We start from the raw sequence: 24,916 nt of genomic DNA, 5'->3' as shown, positions 1-24,916 counted from the left end.
CTCCAATTACCTTAAAATTACGCCCCCTTGTGTTGTCCATAAAACCACATTGTGATATTTTGCATCACATTTGGAGCACTGTCCCTTGGCCGTTAGGAGGTTTGGTACCTCCTGAGGAGTTGAAAGGTAGGTTCAGTTTCAGAGGGGCGCCACAGGAGCAGAACGGTTATTGTTACACTATTACAGCTCAGGAAGTTGGAGTTCAATTCCGGTATCCTCTATAAGGAGTTTGTATGTCTTCCCTGTGAGTGCGTGTGTTTCCTCCCAGAGCTCCAGTTTCCTCCCACAGTCCAAAGACGTACTGTTTAGTAGGTTCATTGGTCACTGTAAAACTGTCCCATGATTAGGCTAGGGATAAATTGGCGGGTGGTTGGGTGGCACAGCTCGTTGGGTCAGAAGATTCTGTTCCACAGAATAACAAAAAGTGAAGTTCATTCTGGGGCCTTAGGAGAGCAGTTGATGATATGTAGGGTTGGATTGATGTAGGAGGTGCTATTGACTTCTCTGAGTCACTAGCATGGGGCTGGACTAAAGGCTTCTCCCTGTATGCAGCTCTCTGCACAGTGGGAGGCAGGCACAGGCAGTTGGGCTCCACAGGGCTAATGGATTTGTTCACCGGATGCGGGACTGAGGGATGAGGTGTTCACCCCAGTGATTAGGGACAGCTCTTGTCTGTAGGGATGGGTAAGGACCAGAATGAAGGTGACCATCTAGCTCCTTCCTTGCCTGATATAAACACAATGGGGTCTTAGTCTGCAACTTCTAAGTGTTCATGGAGGGTCATATGAGAGGGAAGGATTAGACTGATCTTGCAATAGGTTAAAAGTTTGGCACTACACTGTGGGCTGCACTGTTCAATGTTCCATAAAGATTAGCTTTCTTTGTCACATATGCATCAAAACAAGCAGTGAAATGCATCATTTGTGTCAAATCAAATTAGCGAAATGTGCTGGGCAGCCTGCAAATGTTGCCACACTTCCGGCGCTAACATAGCATGCTCACAACTTACTAATATTAACAGTACATGTTTGTATAATGTGAAAGGGACCCCATGCAGTCACAGGGAGAACATACAGATTCCTTACAGACAACGGTGGGCATTGAACCCTGATCAGTGACCACTCCTGTTTTAAACGCTGTACTAACCACTACACTACTCTGCTGCCCCCTATATGGTTTCTGGCAGTAAGGAAGTTATAAAATTAGACGGATACCTTCCTCTGCTTGGGAATGTAGCGCCTCTGCTGGAGGTTCACATGGCCAAAGGGTTCCGGGTACGGCTGCAGTTTCCGGAGGTACCATTCCAGCTGCTGGACATTCTGTTGAATCCCTGGAGGGTTAAAGATGGAATCAGGAAGACTGAAACACAGGCAGAGCTGGGAACAGTGATTCAGCTGAAATCCAAAAGCTGCTCTGGAACATGGCATGTTCGATCTGTTCTGAATAGTCCCAGTGAATCCCTCCACCACCAACTACAGCCCTGTCCCACTGACTGAAATGCATACGTAGCCATGAACCTTCAATCCACAACTGTAAAGCAAAACCTACTGGAAGCCTGAAATAAAAGTCACAAAATATTGGGAACTCTCAATAAGTTGAGCAGCATCTGTGAAGAAAGAAATGCACCAGGTCATTTCAGATCTGAGGAGTCATAAACAAAGAGCTAACTCTGTTCAACACACAAAATGGTGAAGGAACTCAGCAAGCCAAACACTCGGCCTGAAACGTCAACTGTTTGTTCCTCTCCCTAGCTGCTGCATGACCTGTTAAGTTCCTCCAGCATTTTGTGTGTGTTGCTCTGGATTTCCAGCATCTGCAGAATCTCATGTTTATCTTCTGCCAGCATTATCAGATCTGAATCAGGTTTAATATCACCAGTGTGTGTCGTGAAATTTGTTGTTTTGCAGAAGCAGTACATTAGGAATACATACAAACTCCCTACGGACAACAGTGGCCATTGAATCCTGATCAGTGAGCACTCCAGTTGTAAAGCAATGCTCTAACCACTACACTACTGTGCCATCCCCTATGTTGTTTCTGGCAGTAAGGAAGTTGTAAAAATGAGATGGATACGTTCCTCTGCTTGGGAATGTAGCGCCCTGCTGCAGGTTCGCATGGACAAAGGGGTCTTTACATAGTGGGATTTGAACTCACTTTTTAGAGATCAGTGCTAGAGTTATCTGGTTTCTAGCCCAAGTTAACCACACTGCTATTGCACATCAACATCAGAACCTTCCTCAAACCCTTTAATCTGCTTCCATCTGGAGCCTCATCTTCCAATGCAGACTTGTAGGAGAGTAGAGTACAGGCCCTTCAGCCCACGATGTTGTGCCGACACTTTAACTTAAATTTAACCCTTCCCTCCCACATACACCTCTATTTTTCTATCATCCATGCCTCTTAAATGCCCTTAATGTATCTGCTTCTACCACCACCCCTGGCAGCGCATTCCATTCACCCACCACTCGTGTGTGTAAAAAAACTACTACTGATGTCCCCCCCATAAATTCCTCCAAGCACCTTAAATTATGCCCCCTCCTGTTAGCCATTTCACTCTGGGGAAAATAAGATTGTCCACTCTATCTATGCCTCTATGATCTTGTACACCTCCATCAAGTCACCTTTCATAGAAATATAGAAAACCTACAGCACAATACAGACCCTTCAGCCCACAAAGTTGTGGCGAACATGTCCCTACCTTAGAAATTACTAGACTTCCCCATCCATGTACCTATCCAATAGTCTCTTAAAAGACCCTATCATCCTCCTCCACTCAAAGAGAAAAGCCCTAGCTCACTGAACCTATCCTCACGGGCCTATGTATCTGTCAAAGCCCTTTGTAATTTCAAATAATAGTTCATAAAGCTCAATTTCTCTCTCCACAGAAGACCATAAGACCTAAGAGAAGAATTAGGCCACTCAGCCCATCAGTCTGCTCCACCATTCCATCGTGACTGATTTATTATCCTTCCCAATCCCATTCACCCACCTTCTCCCTGTAACCTTTAACATCCTGACTAATCAATAACCCATCAACCTCCACTTTGAATATCAGATTCCTTTATTTATTACATGAACAATGAAACATAAAATGCAATATGTCATTTACATTAACAATTAAAACAACCTAACATAAAGAGCCCATGGTATTACAGGAAAGATGTTAGCATGGTTAGAAGATTGGCTGTTTGGCAAGAGACAAAGAGTGGGAATAAAGGAGGCCTCTTCTGGTTGGGTGCCAGTGACTAGCGGTTTTTTGCAGGGGTCGGTGTTAGGTCCACTTTTTCATTTATCAATGATCTGGCTGATGGAATTGATGTCTTTGTGGCCAAGTTTACAGATGATACAAAGGGAGGTGGAGGGGCAGGTAGTGTTGAGGAAGCAGGGAGTCTGCAGAAGGACTTGGAAAGATTGGGAGAATGGGCAAAGAAGTGGCAGATGGAATATAGTGTATGGAAGTGTATGATCATGCACTTTGGTGGAAGGAATAAAGGTATGGACCATTTTCTAAGTGGAGAGAAAATCCAGAAATCAGAGGAGCAAAGGGACCTAGGAGTCCTTGTGCAGGATTCCATAAAGGTTAACTTGCAGGTTGAGTCAGTGGTGAGGAAGGCAAATGCAATGTTAGCATTCATTTTGAAAGGGCTAGAATATACAATGCCTATAAAACGTATTCACCCCCCTTGGAAGTTTTCATGTTTCATTGTTTTACAACATTGAATCACAGTTATTTTATTCTGGCTTTTTTGACACTGATCAACAGAAAAGACTCTTTCATGTCAAAATGAAAACAAATTTCTACAAATTGGTATAAATTTATTACAATTATTAAATACAAAGTAATTGATTGACTTATCCCCTTCAAGTCACTACTGAGCAGGTGAGAAACTCAGATATGCCAAAGCATTGGGACCGTTTTGGTGTGAATCCCAGGGTCCTGAAGGAGTGTGCTGAACAGGTGTGTGGAGTTCTCCAGTGCGTTTTCAATCTGAGTCTCAGTCTGGAAAGGGTCCCGACTGTGTGGAAAACATCACGTGTGGCAAGAAGGGCCAAGCCGAAAGTCTTGAGTGACTGCTGTGCAGTGGCCCTGACTTCACACATCATAAAGACCTGAGAGGCTGGTCCTGGCTCACCTCCAGTGCCTGGTCACATCAGCCTTCGATCCCCTGCAGTTTGCCTACCGGGAGCACACTGGAATCGACGATGCTGTCATCTACCTACTGAACAGAGTCTACTCCCATTTGGATAAGCAGGGCAGCACTGACAATCTCAAGTGCCTTCAATACCATACAACCCTCAATGCTGAGGGAAAAGCTCCATTCAATGCAGGTTGACACTTCCATTGTATCCTGGATAATGGACTATCTGACTGGCAGGCACAGTTTGTGCGGCTTCAGAGCTGTGTGTCAGACATGGCTATAAGCAGTACTGGGGCTCCACGGGATTATATTGGCTCCCTTCCTGTTGTTTACCCTGTATAGTTCAGACTTTAGGTACAACTCTGATGACTCAGCAATGGTTGGGTGTATAAAGGGAGGACGGGAGAATGAACACAGGGCCCTGGTAGAGGACTTTGTCCAATGGTGCAACCTGAGTCATCTGCAGCTCAACATCAGTCAGACAAAGAAGATGGTGATGGACTTTAGGAAGCCTAAACCTACATTGCTCCCCGTTACTACTGATGTTGAGGATGTGGGTGTGGTGAGGACCTACAAGTACCTGGGGGTGCACCTGGATGACAGGCTTGAGTGGAGCACTAACACAGAGGCTGTGTACAAGAAGGGCCAGAGTTGCCTCTACTTCCTGAAGAGACTGAGGTCCTTTGGAGTATGCAGGCTTCTCCACCACATGTTCTACCAGTTTGTTGTCACCAGTACAATCTTCTATGCGGTGGTGTGCTGGGGCAATGACATCAAGAGTAATGTCAACAAGCTCAGTAAACTGATTAGAAAGGCTAGCTCTGTTATAGGAGTCAAACTGGACACACTGGAGGCTGTGGTTGAACAAAGGACCCTACTGAAAATCCTGGCAATTCTGGACAATGTTTCTCACCCTCTGCATGCCACCTTGGCTGAACAGAGGAACACTTTCAGTAATAGACTGAGACAACTGAGCTGCTCCAAAGAGTGCTATATTAGGACATTCTTACTCTTAGCCATTAGGCTCTACAACCTACAGCCGGGGAAGTGATGACCTCCTACTGTTAGACTGAGGTAACTTGTTTTTTTTTATTCTTTCTTACTTCCCTTCTTATATTTGTGTATCTGTGGATTTGTAATGCTACTGTGACACGTTAGTTTCCTTTGGGAGCAATAAAGTATCTATCTATTTTGCAGATGCGACATGGCAGTAATTACAGCCTTGAGTCCCTATCAGTTTTGAACATCTGGACACTGCAATTTTTCCCCATTCTTCTTTACAAAACTGCTCAAGTTCTGACAGGTTGCGTGGAAATCGTGAGTGAAAAGCCCCTTTCAAGTCCAGACACAAATTCTCTATTGGATTGAGCTTTGGACTCTGACTTGACCATTTCGGGACATTAACTTTGTTGTTTTTAAGCCATTCCTTTATAGCTTTGGCTTTATGCTCAAGGTCATTATCTTGCTGGAAAACAATTCTTCTCCCGTCGCAGTTCTCTTGCAGACTGCATTAGGTTTTCCTCCAGGATTTCCCTGTATTTTGCTGCATTCATTTTACCCTCTACCTTCACAAGCCTTCCAGGGCCTGCTGCAGTGAAGCATCCCCACAGCCTGATGCAGCCACCACCGTGCTTCACGGTAGGGATGGTGTGTTTTTAATGATGTGCAGTGTTTGGCTTACACCATACATTGTGTTTAATGTGATGGCCAAAAAACTCAGTTTTGGTTTAATCAGACCATAGAACCTTCTTCCAGCTGACTTCAGAGTCTCCCACGTGCCTTCTGGCAAACTGTAGCAGAGATTTCATGTGAGTTTTTTTCAGCAGTGGTTTTCTGTTTGTCACTCTCACATGAAACTGTGACAGGTGAAGCACCCGGGCCAACAGTTGTTGTATTTTCTTTCTTTTCTCTCTCTCTCTCTCTCTCTCTCTCTCTCTCTCTCTCTCTCTCTCTCTCTCTCTCTCTCTCTCTCTCTCTCTCTCTCTCTCCCCCCCCCCCTCTCCCTGCCCCTCCCCCTCTCCCCCTCTGTAACTCCTCAAGAGTTGTTATAGGTCTCTTGGTGGCCTTCCTTACTGGTCCTCTTCTTGCACGCTCAGTTTTTGAGCACGGCCTGCTCAAGGCAGATTTACAGCTGTGCGATATTCTTTCCATTTCTTGATGATTCACTTAACTGTACTCCAAGGGATATTCAATGACTTGGAAATTTTCTTCAATCCAACTCCTGACTTGTGCTTTTCAATAACTTTTTGCGGAGTTGCTTGGAGTGCCTTCATGGTGTAGTTTTTGCCAGGATACTGACTCACCAGCAGTTGAACCTTCCAGATACAGGTATATTTTTACTACAATCAATTGAAACATCTTGACTGTACATTAGTGATCTCCATTTAACTAATTATGCGACTTCTAAAACCAATTGGCTGCACCAGTGATGATTTGGTGTGTCATATTAAAGGGGGTGAATACTTATGCAATCAATTATTGTGTTTTATATTTGAATTTAATTTAGAGATCTATTTTCACTTTGACATAAAAGAATCTTTTTCTGTTGATCAGAGTCAAAAAAGCTAAATTAAATCCACTGTGATTCAATGTTAATAAAACAATAAAGCTTGAAAACTTCCGGGGGTGGGAGAAAATACTTTTTATAGACACTGTAAGAGCGAGAATGCAATGCCGAGCTGAGGCTTTATGAGACATTGGTCAGGCCACACTGGAGCTTTCGGTCCCTTATTAAGACAAGATGTGCTTTCACATGTAGGAAAGTGGGCGATGGAATCACTCACCAACTGGTTCCACGAAGTAGGGGTCAGTTGCAGCACCCAGGAGCTCCTCATAGCCTCTGTATTTCTCGGGGAGATCGGCTGTCACTGAGGGCTCTGTGGTCTGCTTTTTCCCCGGGCCCACCTCAGCTTCGCTGTTCAACGTGATGTCATCAACCTTGTAAAGAGTTGGGTGTAACGGATATTAGAAGTATACAAATGGTACAGCCATTCTCACAGTCTGCAGCTGATAAGGCAGGAGCCAAGGGTCAACTTTGTACAGAGTTCAGACATGATTTCAAATAACAGACAGATTTTAAATGTTTGCATTGTTGGACTTTGAGGTTTTTGATCCAAGTCAAGAATGAGGCATAAAACTTGTTGCTTCATGAACTTTTTATTAACGAAGAATTGGAAACGTAGAGTAGAGAAAGCCTAGTAGCTAAAAACTAAAAACAGAAAAGATGGCAAGGGCAATGTGTTTTTATACCCCGTATATAAGAAACGCTCCATTCAAATTTGCAGATAAGAGGTAACCAGTCAGATAGCCCCTATTCAAATAAAGCTTCCAGAATTATAGAAGGAACTTTAACCACGAAGGGACACACTGAACAACGGCATATACAGTACATACATGACCACTAGGAGACATGCTAAATAGTTATATGTATTACACGTAGTTGTGCAAAGAACAAGCAGTCATAAATTGCTAAACTGCAATCAAGAATCTATCAACCTCTGCCTTAAATATACATAAAGACGGCCTCCAGAGCTGCCTGTGGCAAAGAATTCCACAAATTCACCACTCTCGGGCTAAAAAAATTCCTCCTCATGTCCGTTCTAAAAGGATGCCCCTCTATTCTGAAGATGTACCCTCTTGTCTTAGAATCTCCCACCATCCTCTCCACATCCACTCTATCAAGGCCTTCCACCATTCACTATGTTGCAATGAGGTCACATTTCATTTTTCTGAATTCTAGTGAATACGGGTCCAGAGCCATCAAATGTGCTTCATATGGCAAGCTATTCAATCCTGGAATCATTTTTAGGAATCTCCTTTGAACCATCTCTGGTTTCAGCACATCCTTTCTAAGATGAGGGGCCAAAACCTGGTCACAATACTCCAAGAGAGGCCTCACCAGAGTTTTACCAAGTTTCAACATTACATCCTTGCTTTTATATTCTAGTCCTCTCAAAATGAATGCTAACATTGCATTGACCTTCCTCAATACAAACTTAACCTGCAAGTTGACCTTTGGGGAATCCTGCACAAGCACTCCCAAGTTATTTTGATTTCTTCTCTCCATCTAGAAAATAGTCAACCCTTTCATTTCTTCTACCAAAGTGCACGACCATACACTTACCAACACTGTATTCCATCTGTCATTTCTTTGCCCATTCTCCTAATCTGTCTGAATCCTTCTGTAGCCTCTCTACTTCCTCAAAACCCTCCACTTATCTTCATATTGTCTGCAAATTTGCAACAGCCATCAATTTAGAATCAGAATCGGGTTTATTATCACTGGCATGTGTTGTGAAATTTGTTAACTTAGCAGCAGCAGTTCAATGCAATACATAATATAGAAGAAAATAAATACATTACAGTATATGTATATTGAATAAATTTATAGATGGTATTTGACCTATGTCCAGCCACGCAGTCATGTGTATATAGAGAGTAGAGCAGAGGGCTAAGCACACACCCCTGAAGTGTACCATCAGCGAGGAGGAGATGTTATCACCAATCCACACAACTTGTGATCATCCAGTTAGGAAGTCGAGGATCCAATTACAGAGGGAGGTACAGAGGCTCAGGTTCTGTAACTTCTCAATCAGGATTGTGGGAATGATGGTATTAACTGCTGAGCTATAGTCAATGAACAGCATCCTGACGTAGGTGTTTGTGTTGTCCAGGTGGTCTAAAGCTGTGTGAGGAGCTATTGAGATTGCATCTGCTGTTGACCTATTGTGGTGATAGACAAATTACAATGGGTCCAGATCCTTGCTGAGGCAGAAGCTCAGTCTAGTCATAACCAACCTCTCAAAGCATTTCACCACTGTCGATGTGAGTGCTGCTGGACGATAGTCTTTAAGGCAGCTCACTATTCTTCTTTGGCACTGGTATAATTGTTGCCTTTCTGAAGCTTGTGGGAACTTCTGCCCTTAGCAGTGAAAGGTTGAAAATGTTCTTGAATACTCCTGCCAGTTGGTTGGCATCATGCAAATCATTGACATATAATGCAAAAAGAATCGGTCCCAACACAGACCCCTGTGGAACACTACTAGTCACCAGCAGCCAGTCAGAAAAGGCTCACTTTATTCTCACTCTTTGCCTCCTGCCAATCAGCTACTGCTTTATCCATGCTAGAATATTTCCTGTAATACCCTGGGTTCATAGCTTGTTAAGCAGTCTCATGTGTGGCACCTTGTCAAAGGCCTTCTGAAAATCCAAGTACACAACATCAACTGATTCTCCTTTGTCTATCCTGCTTGTGATAGATAAATGTGGGAGGCAACTCACAGCATTACTGAGAGAACAAACTAACTCCTCACAAACAGCAACAGGATACGGCCAGTGCTACCTGTTACATTACAGTGCCAGTCACATCCGTGTGGGTTTCCCCTAGGGGACTTCAGCTTTCTCCCACGTCACTTAAGCAGGAGGGTTGGTGGATTAACTGGTCCTTGTCTGTAGAGTCTGAGAGGAGTTCACAACAGTGTGGGGAGAATTTTAAAAATGCAAGTATTAAAGCAGGATTAGTGTAAATGGGTGGTTGATGAACAGCAAGAATGCAATAGGCCGAAGAGCCTGTTTCCCATCTGTATCTCTCTCTTACCGAGAACAAAACCCGTTAAGTTAGAAGGGCTAACCTGGGTCATGAAGAATCCTTCCACAGGCTCCTGGTGTTGCCTCTCTGGAGTTCTGGTGATCGATTCAGGGATACTGCCCTTTTCCCTGCAGTCCTCTTGTGACACTGCCATGAGTTCTGTGCAGGTATCACCTGCCTTGCCTGCAGTTCTGGGCTCTGCCTCCCCACTCTGGGTCTCTCCAGGGCCAGCACTGTTCAAGCCAAGGAGCTGTTTGGCTGTTTCGAGCATCAGGGGCTGCCTTGGGACCTTCGGTATGTGGGTATTAACCTGGAACAACAAGCAGGACAGCACGTCAACCTCGTTTCCTTGTGGGAACCTATCAACCCAGCACCTTGCCAGACACAGCACTCACACAACTAGCATCATCAGTTTTCAATTTTCACAAGAACATGGTTTAAAATCTCTAAAATATTGATAAGAGAGTTTAACCCTTTCCTCCTACATAACCCTCCGGTTTCCATCATCCATGTGCCTATCTAAAATGCTTCTTAAATGCCACTAATGTATCTGCTTGTATCACCACTGGCAGGGCGTTCCACACACCCTTTACTCTCTGCATAAGAAAACGTACCTCTAACATGTTCCCTTTCTTTCCTCCAATCATCTTAAAATTATGCCACTCATATTAGCTGTTGCCACCCTGGGAAAAAGTTTCTGGCTGTCCACCTGATTTATTGCCTCTCATCTCTATCACACCATCTCTCATTCTCTTTCACTCCAAAGAAAAAAGTCCCAGTTTACACAACATAAAATATGACTCCTTGTCCAGGCTGTATCCTGGTAGATCTCTGCACCCTCTACAAAGCTTCCACGTCCTTCCTATAATGAGGTAACCAGAACTGAATGCAATATTCCAAGTGTGGTTTAGCCAGACTTTGTAACATTCCCCTGCGGCTCTAGGGCTCAATCTCCCAACACAGCATACTGAGCAACCTTCTTAACCACCCATCAACTTGCACAGCAACTCTGAGGGTTTATGGAATTGCACCCCAAGATTCCTTGATTCCTCCACACCGCTAAGAATCCTGCCAGTAACCCTGTATTCTGTCTTAAAATTTTACCTTCCAAAATGAATCATCATCTTGAACTTCATCTGCCACTTCTCAGCCCAGCTCTGCATCCTGTCAATGTCCTGCTGTAACCTACAACAACCTTCTACACTATCCACAACTCCGATGACCTTTCTATCACAGACAGTGACAATAAAGCATAGGAACAGAATTAAGTCATTCAGCCCATTGAATCTGCTTCACCATTCCATCATGGCTGATTTATTATCCTTTTCAACCCTTCTCCTTGTAACCTTTGATGCCCTGACTAATTAAGAACCTATACACTCCACTTTAAATATACCCAATGACTTAGCCACTTAGCTGCCTGACAATGAATTCCACAGATTCACTACCGTCTGGCTAAAGAAATTCCTCCTCATTGCTGCTTTAATTTAATTGTATCAATTGACTTTCCATTTCTTACATCCTTCCCATACATAAAAATCTTTACATTATGTCTCCTCTGTATGTACAATTTACAATAATTTGTAATAAATAGTATGTACAACAGAACAGTCAGTATAGCATAGAAGTACAGTTGTATCAGCATGAATTAATCAGTCTGCTGGCCTGGTGGAAGAAGCTGTCCCAGAGCCTGTTGGTCCTGGCTTTTATGCTGTGGTACCATTTCCTGGATGGTAGCAGCTGAAATAATTTGTGATTGGGGTGACTCAGTCCCCAATGATCCTTCAGGCCCTTTTTACACACCTGTCTTTATAAATGTCCTGAATAGTGGGAAGTTCACAACTACAGATGTGCTGGGCAGTCTGCCCCACTCTCTGCAGAGTCCTGCGATTGAGGGAGGTACAGTTCCCATACCAGGCAGTGATGCAGCCAGTCAGGATGCTTTCAGTTGTGCCCCTGTTGAAGGTCCTTAGGATTTGAGGACTCACCAAGCTTCTTTAACGGTCTGAGGTGAAAGAGGCGCTGTTGTGCTTTTTTCACCACACGGCCGGTATGTACAGACCATGTGAGATCCCCGGTGATGTGGATGCTGAGGAACTTAAAGCTGTTCACCCTCTCAACCACAGGCTTGTTAAGCCTGGAGGGAATTATGGTATTGCATTTAGTCCAAGAACAACATTCTCACATAAGCATCCTTCTTCTCCAGACGTGTAAGGATGGTGTGTAGAGTTCTGGCTATTGCATCATCTGTCAGTCAGTTGTGTCGGTAGGCAAATTGTTGGGGGGGGGGGGGGATCCAGTGTGGGTGGTAGCATGCTGAAGGTGTAATCCTTGACCAGCCTCTCAAAGCATTTGTTTATTATTGAGGTGAGTGTGACAGGACGCTAGTCTTGCAGGCATGTTACCTTGGTCTTTTTAGGTAGTGGATGTTTTGAAGCAGGAGGGCACTCTACAATGGAAGAGGGAGAGATTAATGGATGCCCCTCTGTTCTGAGGCTGTGCCCTCTGGTCCTAGACTCCCTCACTATAGGAAACATTATCCACTCTATCTAGGCCTTTCAATGAGATTCCCCCCCACCCCCCCCCCCCCATTCTTCTAAATGCCACCTCTGAGAAATTTGACTTGAGTTGGGAGAGTTTGAGGATCGGGGGAAAGAGAGAGGATAATTTGTGTGCAATTACCTTGCGCTTCGGATTGAAGACCTTGAAAACAGGTGTCCTGTCCTGTGGCCGCGGCTCATGGGTGATCAAGTCAATCCCTAGCCTATCCCTCAGCATGGAGATCACCAGATGGGGCTTTGTTCCTGTGTGTTAAATCAAAGGGGGCTGGGGTAAGAACAGCTGTGGGCTTCCCAGGAACCTAAATCACACAAATGCACCAGTACAATCTTTACATTTCTAACATTCAGTCCATGCCTTGCCTATATAACTATCTAACTTAGTGATGTATCCAAGTCCACCATCTTCTCTGGCAGGAATTCTGGATATCACCATCTCTCTATGTAAAAACCTTGACCCTCAGTTCCTTTTAAAACTCCTTTCTCTCACCTTAAAACTGTTTTCTCTTGTTTTCAGTGTCCCTGCCACTTGCTTACAAAGTTCAAAGTAAATTTATAATCAAAGTACTTGTATAACACCAAAAGACATAGGAACAGAATGAGGCCATTCAGCCTATCGAGTCAGCTGCACCATTCCGTCATGGCTGATTTATTATCCCTCTCAACTCCATTCTCCTGCCTTCTCCCCATAAACTCTGATGTCCTGGTTAATCAAGAACCTATCAACCTCCACTTTAAATATACCCAATAACTTGGCTTCCACAGCCAATGAATTCTACAGATTCACCAACTTCTGACTAAATAGATTCCTCCTTATCTCCATTCTAAATGGACGCCCTTCCATTCTGAGATCCTAGATTCCCCATTACTGGAACCATCCTCAAAGTTCAAAGTAAATTTATTATCCAAGTACATATACGAAAGACAAGGTGCCACACATGATGCTGCAAGTTAAGAGACCATGGCATGACAGAAAAGGTTCTAGCATGGATAAAGCAGTAGCTGATTGGCAGGAGGCAAAGCGTGGGAATAAAGGGAGCCTTTTCTGGTTGGGTGCAGGTGACTCATGGTGTTCCACAGGGTCTGTGTTAGGACCACTTATTTTTATATTACTGCATATGTCAATGACTTGGATGACAGAACTGATGGCATTATTGCAAAGTTTGCAGACAATATGAAGATAGATGGAGGGCCAGGAAGTTTTGAGGAAGTAGGCTACAGAGGGACTTAAACAGATTAGGACAATGGGAAAAGAAGTGGTAGATGAAATACTGTGTATGGTCATGCGCTTTGGTATAAGAAATGAAAGGGTTGACTATTTTCTAAATGGAGAGAAAATTTAAAAATCTGAGGTGCAAGGGGTCTTGGGAGTCCTTGTGCAGAATTCCCTGAAGGTTAATTTGCAGGTTGAGTCGGTGGTGAGGAAAGCAAATGCAATATTAGCATTCATTTCAAGAGGACTAGAATATTAAAGCAAGGATATAATGTTGAGACTTTATAAAGCACTGGTGAGGCCTTGGAGTATTGTGAGCAGGTTTGGACCCCTTGTTTTAAAAAGGATGTGCTCACACTGGAGAGGGTTCAAAGGAGGTTCATGAAAATGATTCCATCATTAAATAGCTTATCAGATGAAGAGCATTTGATGGCTCTGGGCCTCTACTCACTGGAATTCAGAAGAATGAGGGGTGACCTCATTGAAACCTATTGAATGTTGAAGGGCCTTGACAGAGTGGATGTAGAGAGGACATTTCCTATGCTGGGAGACTCTAGGACCTGCGGATGCAGTATCAGAATAGAGGGGTGTCCTTTTAGAATGGTGATGAGGAGGATGTTCTTTAGCCAGAGAGTGGTGAATATGTGGAATTCATCAATACAGTTGGCTTTGAAGGCCAAGCCATTGGGTATATTTAAAGTAGAGAATGACAGGTTCTTGATTAGTCAGGGAGTCAAAGAAAACAGGGAGAAAGCAAGAAAATAGGGTTGAGAGGGATAATAAATCTGCTATGGTGGAGCATGGTCTAATCCTGCTCCTATATCTTATGGTCGCATGTCACCCTGAGTGAGATTCATTTTCTTGCAGGCATTCGCAGTACATACAATGAATGATGCAGTGAGAAGAGCACACGGCCTGGATGTTGGGCGTCCTTGATGACATCATCCAGTCTATGTCTTGTCAATATAGCTGTCTATCCAAATGGCCCTAAACTTAGAGATTATATCCAGCTCCCCCATCTTCTCCTACAGGGAGTCAGATATCAACTACAGTGGAGAAAATGTTTTCTATTGTGGGGGAGTCTAGGACCAGAGGAACAGCCTCAGAATAGAGGGAATAGAACAGAGATGAGGAGGGTGGTGAACCTGTGGAATTAGTTGCCACAGGCAGCTGTTGAGGCCAAGTCATTGAGTAAATTTAAAGTGGACATTGATGGGTTCGTAGTTAATCAGGGCAGCAAAGGAAATGGGAAGAAGGGGGTTGAGAAGGTTAATAAATCAGCCATGATCAAATTATGGAGAAGACTCAATGGGCCGAATAGACTAATTCTGCTCCTATGTCTTATGGTCACACTGTGCAAAAGCCTTATCCCTCAGATCCCCTTTAAAAACTCCTTCCTCTCACCTTAGAACTGTGCTCTTTTGTTTTTGATGTCCCTGCCATTGCTTTTCAAAGTCCAAAGTACATTTATTATCAAAGTATTTCCACAGTATTCAACATACACTACCTTGAGAATCGTTTTCTTGCATTCACAATAGATACAAAGAAACACAACAGAATCAATGAAAATCTACAAAGACTGTCAAACAACCAACATGCAAAATAAACAGGAGAAAATCTGCAGATGCTGGAAATCCAAGCAACACACACAAAATGCTGGAGGATTTTGGAGGATCAGCAGGCCAGGCAGCATCTACGGAAAAGAGTATAGTCAGCATTTCCAGCCGAGACCCTTTTATAGCAGGACTGGAGAGAAAAAAATGAGGTGTCAGAATAAGAAGGTGGGGGGACGAGAGGAAGAAACACAAGGTGACAGGTGAAACCGGAAGAGGGGGAGGGGTGAAGTAAAGAGCTGAGAAGTTGATTCGTGAAAGAGATACAGGGCTGGAGAAGAGGGAATCTGATGGGAGAGGACAGAAGGCCACCTTATATTCCATCTGGGTGGTCTCCAACCTGATGGATGAACTTCTAACTTTTGGTAGTGCCCCCAACCCCCTTCACCATTCCCTATTCCCTTTACCTTATCTCCTTACCTGCTCATCACATCCCTCTTGCACTCCTCCCCCTTTTCTTTCTTCCATGGCCTTCTGTCCTCTCCTAACTGACTCCCCCTTCTCCAGCCTAGTATCTCTTTCACTAATTAACTTCCCAGCTCTTTACTTCACTCCTCTCCGCCTCCCGGTTTCACCTGTCACCTTGTGTTTCTCTCTCCCCACCCCCACCTTCTTGGGGGAAGAGGGGGAGGGGAACTGGGGAGATAAACAAAAGTAAGAACATGATTTGGAGAGTCTTTGAAAGTGAGTACAAAGTTTCTGGAATCAGTTCAAAGTTTGGGTGAGTGAAGTCATCCGGCTAAGAGAAATGTTCCCATTTAGCAACTGCTGAAGCCTCAGGAAACACCACAGTCCATCACTCCCAATGGAATGCAGTCCCTGTGTTAACGTAGCACCAAAACAACCCATTTGTCTTCAGTTATATCTCACAAACACAAGCTAAGTGAGCCAATAGGGAGCAAGGAAACTGCCTATTAAAATGTTAACATGCAATCTTTTACGTTGGTTCAAGATGGTAGATACGACTTTAACACCTCCAAAAGTGTGCTACGTGGGCATACAGTGTTGTTGCTGGAAGCATGGCAACACTTGCAGGCTGCCCCCAGCACATCCTTGGACTGTGATGGTTGTTGCTGCAAATGACACATTTTACTGTGTTTCAAAGTTTCAGTGTGCATGTGACAAATAAAGTTAATCTTAAGAAATCTCTTAAAACAGGTGATCCAGCCGGACCAAACCAGTGCTGTACCGAGCAGGAAGATCTCAGACAGCCTCACGCTGCTGAGGGACACCATCGCCTACGTGCAGGACGGGGGTGGACCAGGAGAAAGCCTTCGACAGGATATCGCACACGTACATGGCAGATGTACTCTCCAAAATGGGATTTGGGGAGGGAATCTGGAATTGGATCAAACTGCTCTACACGGACATCTGTAGTGCAGTCCAGGTCAACAGGTGGGAAACAGACAGCTTCCCCATCAGGTCTGGAGTTAGGCAGGGCTGCCCTCTCTCCCCTGTCTTGTTCGTGTGCTGCATAGAACCCTTTGCCGAAGCCATCAGGAGGGATGAGGGCATAAGAGGGGTGACGCTGCCAGGCAGTGGAGGGACCCAAGTCAAAACGTCCCTGTACATGGATGACGTCACCATCTTCTGCTCTGATGCAAGGTTGGTTCACAGGCTGATCAGCATCTGTGAACAGTTCGAGCTGGCGTTGGGAGCCAGGGTCAACCGCACGAAGAGCAAAGCCATGCTCTTCAGCAACTGGCCCGACCGATCCAGCATCCCCTTCACCATCAGGGCTGATCACGTGAAGGTGTTGGGGATCTGGGTCGGAGGGACCAAAGGCGTGCAACAAGAACTGGTGGGAGCGGACTGCCAAGGTGAAACAGAAACTGGGACTGTGGGGAGGGCGCTCCCTTTCGATAACGGGCAAGAACCTGGTCATCAGGTGTGAGGTGCTCTCAGGGCTGCTGTACTTGGCGCAAGAGCGACCCATCCCCCTGCTCCTTCAGCTTGGAAATCACCCAAGCCTTCTTCATATTCGTCTGGGGATCCAAGATGGAGCAGGTCAGATGGCCCACCATGCACAAGTCCCTGGACAATAGGGTCAAAAACGTTCCCAATGTCGCCCTCACCCTGATGGCTAGCTTCGTGTGTGGCTGCATCAGGTTGTGTGTGGATCCCAGGTATGTGGGCACCAAATACCACTATGTGCCCAGGGTCTACCTGTCGCCCTGGCTACAAAGGATAGGTCTGGCCCCACTCCCACGCAACGCCCCAGTCAGCTGGTCGTTGCCACCATTCCTGTCCTCCATAGAAAAGTTCTTCCAGGACAACACCTTTGACCACAGGGCCATCAGGCAGTGGTCAGCACGTAAGGTCCTGCAGGCACTGCAGGAGACGGACGTGATGGACACAGTGGGGTGGTTCCCTGAGCAGACAGTCCAGTTCATCTGGCAAAATGCCTTATTGCCAGACCTCACCAACAGGCACCAAGACCTCGCCTGGCTGGCGGTGAAAGGGGCCCTCCCAGTCCGATCCCTCCTGTACGCCCGGAACATCGTCTCCACACCCCTCTGCCCACGGGAGGACTGCAATGAGGCAGAGTCAGTGACCCACTTCTTTGCACACTGTGGGTTCACGGAGGAGGTGTGGAGGAGGATGGAAGGAACAGTGTCGAGAATCATCCCCAGCAGCAGCGTAACAGAGGACTCTCTGATCTACGGGCTGCTCCCGGGGACACACACGGAGATCAACGTCTGGTGCTGCTGGCAGATCATCAACTCAGTGAAAGACACTCTTTGGTCAGCCCGAAACTTGATGGTCTACCAGCGTATGGAGATGTCCGCGGGGGAATGCTGCTGACTGGCACCTTCTCGCCTGCAGGAGTACGTGCTGAGGGATGCACTCAAACTCAGTTTAGAGTTCTTTGCCCGCGGGAGTGGGAGGGGTGAGGTGGCGGGGAGTTTACCCTTCAACAATGGTGTTTAAAGATGAACATAGTGCCACCTGAGTGGCTGGAAGTGTGGAAATGTACAGAATGTAGAGGAAACGTCTGTAATGGATTGAATGTCATTGAATGGTTCACTGTAAATAATTTTATTTTGAATGAAGTATATTTTATTAGTAAAAAACAGTGCCTCTGCCTGTGCAGAGCTCCCTCAGTACCACACCGAGACTTTCAATCTCAGTTATGTACATAACTGCTATCAGAATTAGAACATAGAACACTGCACACAATCCAGACCCTTCAGCCCACACTGTAACGCTGACCTTTCAACCTGCTCTGAGATCAATCTAACCCTTCCCTCCCACACAGCCCTCAATGTTTCTTTCATCCATGTGCCTATCTGAGAGTCTCTTCAGTCTCCCCAATGGATTTGTCTTTTCCACCACCACTGACAGTACGTTCCACGCACCCACTACTCCCCCCTCCAATTTCCTCACTGGCACATGAGAAAAATGGAAGACTAAGGGAGAGAGAAGAGTTAGATTGATCTTGAAATAGGTTAAAAGGTTAGCACAACATTGTGGGCTGACGGGCCTGTACTTTACTGTCCAATGTTAGTGTGGGTTGAATGCATTTGGGTTAGGGTTGGGGTTGGATGAATAGCCAGTGTTGCAATTCAGCTAAAACACATTTTCAGTGGAGCAGAGATTGCAGTATCAGGATACTAGCTGTTCATCAGTGTTAGTTTACAGAGATGAACAGTTGTGGTAACAAGATATCCTACCAGTGCTGAGGGTGATTGGATTTTTATAGATGGTCAGTTTCCTCAGTGCTGGGAAAAGACAGACAGCCAACAGCTCCTCGTCATCCACTATCTGAAACAGAGGGAAAGGGAACATGAGTCAGTCATAGCTCTCTATGGGAGTGCCTGCCTGCAATACTTTACTGCAAACTTCATGGGCTGGCCTCTGCTCTGCCCATGATCACAAGAAGCTGCAGAGGATATGTAGACGCAGCTCAGTACATCACGGAGACCAGCCTCCCTCTATGGAATCTGCCTATACTTCTGGCTGCCTCAGTCAAGCAGCCAGCATGATCGAAGACCCTGCCTACCCTGGACAGGCTCTCCTGTACTCTCCCATTGGGCAGAAGAGTTCTTTTAATTGTCACACGTACCTGGAAACATACAGTGAAATGCTTCATTTGCATCGATGACTAACACGTAGTGTAGTGGTTAGCACATTGCTTTACAGTACCAGTGGCCCAATTTCAATTCTCGCCGCTGCCTGTATGTTCTTCCTGTGAGTTTCCTCCAGTTTCCACCCCCAGTCCAAAGATATACCAGTTGCTGGGTTAATTGATCATTGTAAACTGCCCTGTTAATAGGCAAGGGTTAAAATGGAAATTACTGGGTGGTGCGACCTAAAGGACTGGAAGGACCTACTGCATGCTGTATCTGAATGAATGTATGCATGTACGTATACAGAGGCATGGGAGAGGAGCTTGCCCAGGGGGATTGGAGGCGGATGCTGGCGGGGATGTCGGCAGAGCAGAGATGGCTGTAGTTTCTGGGAATAGTTCACAAGTCATAGGATAGATATGTCCCACAGAAGAAGTAGTTCTCAAATGGCCGGGGTAGGCAACCGTTGCTGACAAAGGAAGTTAAGGACTGCATAAAAACCAAGGAAATGGAATATAAGATAGCAAAAGGAGTGAGAAGTTGGATGATTGGGAAGCTTTTAAAATCCAATAAAAAGCAACTAGAAGGGAAAAGATGAAATATGAGGACAGACTAGCCAATAACGTAAGCAAGATACTGTTATGATTGCAGCCCCCTCCTTCTTGAGAATCGCAAGATCGCTATTAATTCGGGTCTTGGACCCAGGAAATGAGAAAGAATCCTCAAGGTTTTGGAATGTGTCCTGGCCCCTCAGCAAGACAAAGCAACGGATTTGGCCATTGTTTCTTGGAGACACCTTTGTGGATTGGGGACTGGGCTACGTGCCAGCTCTCAGGGCAACGTGGGCTGGGCTAAGGGGAGAGATTGCATCATCCCAACCTGATTGACATCTGAGACCCCGTGAGTCCAGATAAAAAGAGGGGCTGTAGAGACAGCCCCTCAGACACACCAGAAGAGACGCTAGCAATCCCATATAGCGAGCAGCCATTTGAAGGAAGCCACGTGTGTTCGGTTCCCAGGCCTGGGAGCTGGTGGCTGATACCACAGAAACGAGTTTCTGTAACTAACAACGGGGAACCAACTCCCCCCGACACATCGGATCGGCCTCATCAAAAGACCCGGGCAAGTTTCTCTTATCACAAATCTCTCTCTCTCTCCAACAAGTGAAAACCCAGCGGTCCCCAAAGGCTAAAGCCTGCATGAACTTGAGAGACTTTTATATATCCATCGGACAATATTTTTACCCCTAGACAAAATAATAGAGCTACTTCTTATTGATGATTATTACTATACCCGCGCTTTAGATTGAGTATTGACGACGTATATTATCTGAATGTTTGTATTAACCTTATTTTTGTGCCCCTTTATAAATAAAAACTTTTAAAAATAGTACCATCAGACTTTAACGGACCTCTCTATCTTTGCTGGTAAGTGACCCAGTTACGGGGTTCGTAACAATACCAAAAGTTTTTTCAGTTATATAAAGCGTAAAAGGGAGGTGAAAGTTGATATTGGACCACTGGAAAATGGTGCGGGTCAGGTAGTAATGGGTGACAAAGAAATGGCAGGTGAACTTAATAAGTACTTCATATCTGTCTTCACTGTGGAAGACACTAGCAATATGCCAGAATCCGTGAGAGACAGGGAGCAGGAGTGAGTGCCAATGATATTACAAAGGAAAAAGGTCTTGAGGTGGATAATTCACCTGGACCAGATGGAGTACATCCCAGAGTCCTGAGCGAGATTGCTGAAGTGATAACGGATACAATGGTCATGATCTGTCAAGAATCACTTCATTCTGGCACAGTCCAGGAGGACTGGAAGATTGCAAATGACACTCCACTCTTTGAGAAGGAAGAAAGGCAAAAGAAATTATAGGCAATTAGCCTAACTTCAGTGGTTGGGAAAGTGTAGGAGTCTATTCTTAAGGATGAGGTTTTGAGGTACTTGGAGACTAATGATAAAATAAGTCAAAGTCATCATGGTTTCTGTAAAGGAAAATCTTGCCTGACAAATCTGTTAGAGTTCTTCAAGGAAGTAACAAGCAGGGTGGACAAAGGAGGGGCAGGAGATGTCATTTACTTGGATTTTTAGAAGGCATTTGATATGAGGCTGCTTAACAAGATAATATCCTATGGCGTTACAGGAGAGATAATGGAATGGATAGTAGAATGATTGACAGGCAGAAAGCAGCAAGTGGGAATAAAAAGGACCTTTTCTGGTGCCAGTGACTGACAATGTCCTCAGGATTCAGTATTGGGACCAGCACTTTTCACATTTTTTGTCAGTGGTTTAGACAATGAAATTAATGGCTTTGTGGCAAAGTTTGTGGATGATATGAAGATAGGTGGAGGGGTAGGTAATACTGAGGAAGCAATGTGATTGCAGCAGGACTTAGACAAATTGAAAAAGTGGGCAAAAATGTACCAGATAGAATACAGTGTTGGGAAATGTATGATAATGTATTTTGGTAAAAGGAACAATAGTATGGACTATTATCTAAATGGAAAAAAAGGTTCAAACATCAGAGGTGCAGAGGGACTTGAGGAGTCCTCGTGCAAGACTTCCAGAAAGTTAATTTACAGGGTGATTCTGTGATAAAGAAGGCAAATGCAATGTTGGCATTTATTTCAAGGGGAATAGAATAAAAAAGCAAGGAGATAATGCTGAGCCTTTATAAGACACCAGTCAGGCTGCACTTGGAGTATCATCAACAGTTTTGGGCCCCATATCTCAGAAGGGATGTGTTGTCATTGGAGAGAGTCCAGAAGAGGTTCATGAGGATTATTCCAGGAATGAAGGGGTTAACATTTGAGGAGTGTTTGGCAGCTTTGGACCTGTACTCACTGGAATTTTGAAGAATGCAGGGAAATCTTATTGAAACATACTGAATGTTGAAAGGACTAGATAGAGTGGATGTGGAGAGGACGTTTCCTATGGTGGGGATATCCAGAACTAGTGGGCACAGCCTCAAAATTGAAGGGTGAAGCCACAAAATTTAGAACAGAGGTAAGGAGGAATTTTTTTAGCCAGTGAGTAGTGAATCTGTGGAATGCTCTGCCACAGACTGTAGTGGAGGCCAAGTCCATAGGTATATTTAAGGCGGAAGTTGATAGTTTTCTGACCAGTCAGGGCATCAGAGGATATAATGAGAAGGCAGGTGTATGGGGTTGAATGGGATCCGGGATCAGCCATGATGGAATGGCAGGGTCGATGGACTGAATGGCCTAATTCTGCTCCTATATCTCATGGTCTTGTGTACAGGAGTTTGCAAATTCTCCCCATTATCAAGCGTATTCAATTTCCTCCCTCAGCCCAAAGATGTACGAGCTAAGGCTGATTTATACTTGTTCATACGGGCTACGCCGCAGCCCTGATTTTCACTTCTGTGTCACTCTACGCTGTAGCGAGCATGCGTTGGTGTGCGCCAAAATGCTAGTTGGCGGTGGAGTTTCTATGCCACTTTGTTGGGTTTCTTTGTGAGAGACATGGACGAGGAAATGCATTTCAAACATTTTCGCATGTCGGCAGGTAGATTTGACGATTTGGTTCATCTATTTCACATCAGTGTACAGGCATGGCGGAGAAGAAGCAACTGGAAATGCATAGGAGGAAATGCAATGCTACCAACTGGACCAATCACAGTTGTTGTGGTCTGCGTTGCTGCAATGCGTGAGTTTTTTGGGGAGGTGCACGTCACCCTACAGCATAGGGTACAGCGTAGGGTACATGGTACCTATGGCATAGATGTGACGCGCAAGTATAAATCAGGCTTTAGGGTTAGTAATTTGTGGGCATCCTATGTTGGAGCTGTATGTTTCGATGTACATAGAACATAGCACAGTACAGGCCTTTTCAGCCAAAAATGTCGCACCGACACTTTAACCTACTCCATGATAAATCTAACCCTTCCCTTCACCATGTGACAAATTAAGCTAATCTAATCCTCTCATAATTTTAAACATCTCTGTAAGGTCACCCCTCATTCTCACATTGAGGAAGAGACACTGACACAGAATTCAGATGATACCTTGTTTTTTGCGAGGCTGAGGTGTATTAGCCCTGAGAAAGGAGGCAGAAATTCAGACGTTACTTCTGGGAAACACTTTTGCTTGGCTTCAGGGTTTTCCAGAAACTGGTCCATAAATTCTTGTCCCTGGAAAGAAAGGGAGAATGAGTTATTTTATCCACAGTATCTCTTCAGAAGTGAATAAACCATCCAAACAACCACCAGTAGTTTTTAGTAATTCTAGTAATTCTGCAAATTAAAAATGGGAGATAGAAAACGCATGCCAAAAGGGCAATATTACAAGTCACGGGGTTTTCTATATGCAGGAGATTGAGAAAATCACATTGGTGCTGGATCCCAAGAGGGGGAATTTCTAAAATGCCTTTGAGATGGCTTTTTAGAGCAGCCCCTGGTTGAGCCCACTCAGGGATCAGCTATTCAGGATTGGGTGTTGTGCCATGAAACAAAATTGATTAGAGAGCTTAAGGTAAAAGAACCTTTAGGGGATTTGATCATAATATGATACATCTATCATAATATGATCAAATTCACCCTGAAATTTGAGAAGGAAACACTAAAGTCAGATTTATCAGTATCACAATGGAGTAAAGGAATTACAGAGGCTTGAGACAGAAGTTGGCCAGAGTTGATTGGAAAAGAATACTGGCAGGGATGATGGCAGAGCAGCAATGGCTGGAATTTCTGGAATCAATTCAAAAGGCACAGGATATATACATCCCAAAGAGGAATAAGTATCCTAAAGATGACACAACCATGGCTAACAAGAGAAATCAAAGCCAACATAAAAACTAAAGATGAAGCATATAATAGAGCTAAAGTTAGTGGGAAGTTAGAGAATTGGGAAGTTTTCAAAAACCAACAAAAGACAACTAAAAAAATCGTTAAGAAGGTAAAGATGGAATATGAAAGTAAGCTAGGATATAAAGGATATAGAGAGGCTATAGAAGGACAAACTGATTAGGAGAATGGGCAAAGAAATGGCAGATGGAATACAGTGTCAGGAAGTGCAATTTGATAGAAGAAATGAAGGGTTGACTGTTTTCTAAATGGAGAGAAAATACAAAAATCTGAGGCACAACAGGACTTGGGAATCCTTGTGCAGAATTCCCTAAAGGTTAATTTGCAGGTTGAGTCTGTGGTGAGGAAGGCAAATGCAATGTTAGCATTCATTTCAAGAGGACTAAAATATAAAAGCAAGGATGTAATGCTGAGACTTTACAAAGCACCGGCAAGGCCTCACTTGGAGTATCATGAGCAGATTTGGGCCCCTTATCTTAAAAAAGACGGTCTGAAACTGGAAAGGGTTCAAAGGAGAATCACAAAAATGATTCCAGGATTGAATGGCTTGTCATATGAAGAGCATTTGATGGCTCTGGGCCTGTATTCACTAGAATTTGGAAGAATAAGAGGTGACCTCATTGAAACGTATCAAATGGTGAAAGGCCTTGATAAGAGTGGATGTGGAGAGGATGATTCCTGTGTGGGAGAATCTAATACCAGAGGATACAGCCTGAGAATAGAGAGACATCCTTTTAGAAAGGAGATGAGGAGGAATTTCTTTAGCCAAGATCTGGTGACTTTTGCAATTCTTTGCCACAGGCAGCTGTGGAGGCCAAGTCTTTATGTATTTTTAAGACAGAGGTTGATAGATTCTTGATTGGTCAGGGTATGAAGGGATAAGGACGGAAGGCAGGAGATTAGGGCTG

The 24,916-nt window shown here is 44.6% G+C and overlaps 1 protein-coding gene across 1 annotated transcript in view; it reads right to left on the bottom strand.

Moving 5' to 3' along the window:
• Positions 1-348: 348 nt before the first annotated feature.
• xrra1 (X-ray radiation resistance associated 1) overlaps positions 349-24,916 on the bottom strand; it is an 85,031-nt gene continuing 60,463 nt past the window's right edge. The window contains exons 12-18 of the mRNA XM_073041936.1: positions 23,274-23,336; positions 18,785-18,875; positions 12,409-12,530; positions 9,770-10,036; positions 6,923-7,076; positions 1,215-1,330; positions 349-402 (exon numbers count right to left, since the gene is read on the bottom strand). Coding sequence (XP_072898037.1) covers positions 349-402; positions 1,215-1,330; positions 6,923-7,076; positions 9,770-10,036; positions 12,409-12,530; positions 18,785-18,875; positions 23,274-23,336 — 867 coding nt within the window. The remainder of the gene's footprint in view (positions 403-1,214; positions 1,331-6,922; positions 7,077-9,769; positions 10,037-12,408; positions 12,531-18,784; positions 18,876-23,273; positions 23,337-24,916) is intronic.

The sequence above is a fragment of the Hemitrygon akajei genome, chromosome 4 (assembly GCF_048418815.1).
Source record: "Hemitrygon akajei chromosome 4, sHemAka1.3, whole genome shotgun sequence".
Lineage (NCBI taxonomy): Eukaryota > Metazoa > Chordata > Chondrichthyes > Myliobatiformes > Dasyatidae > Hemitrygon > Hemitrygon akajei.
Note: the sequence above shows the minus strand (reverse complement) of the source record. Positions and strands in the feature narration are given on the sequence as shown.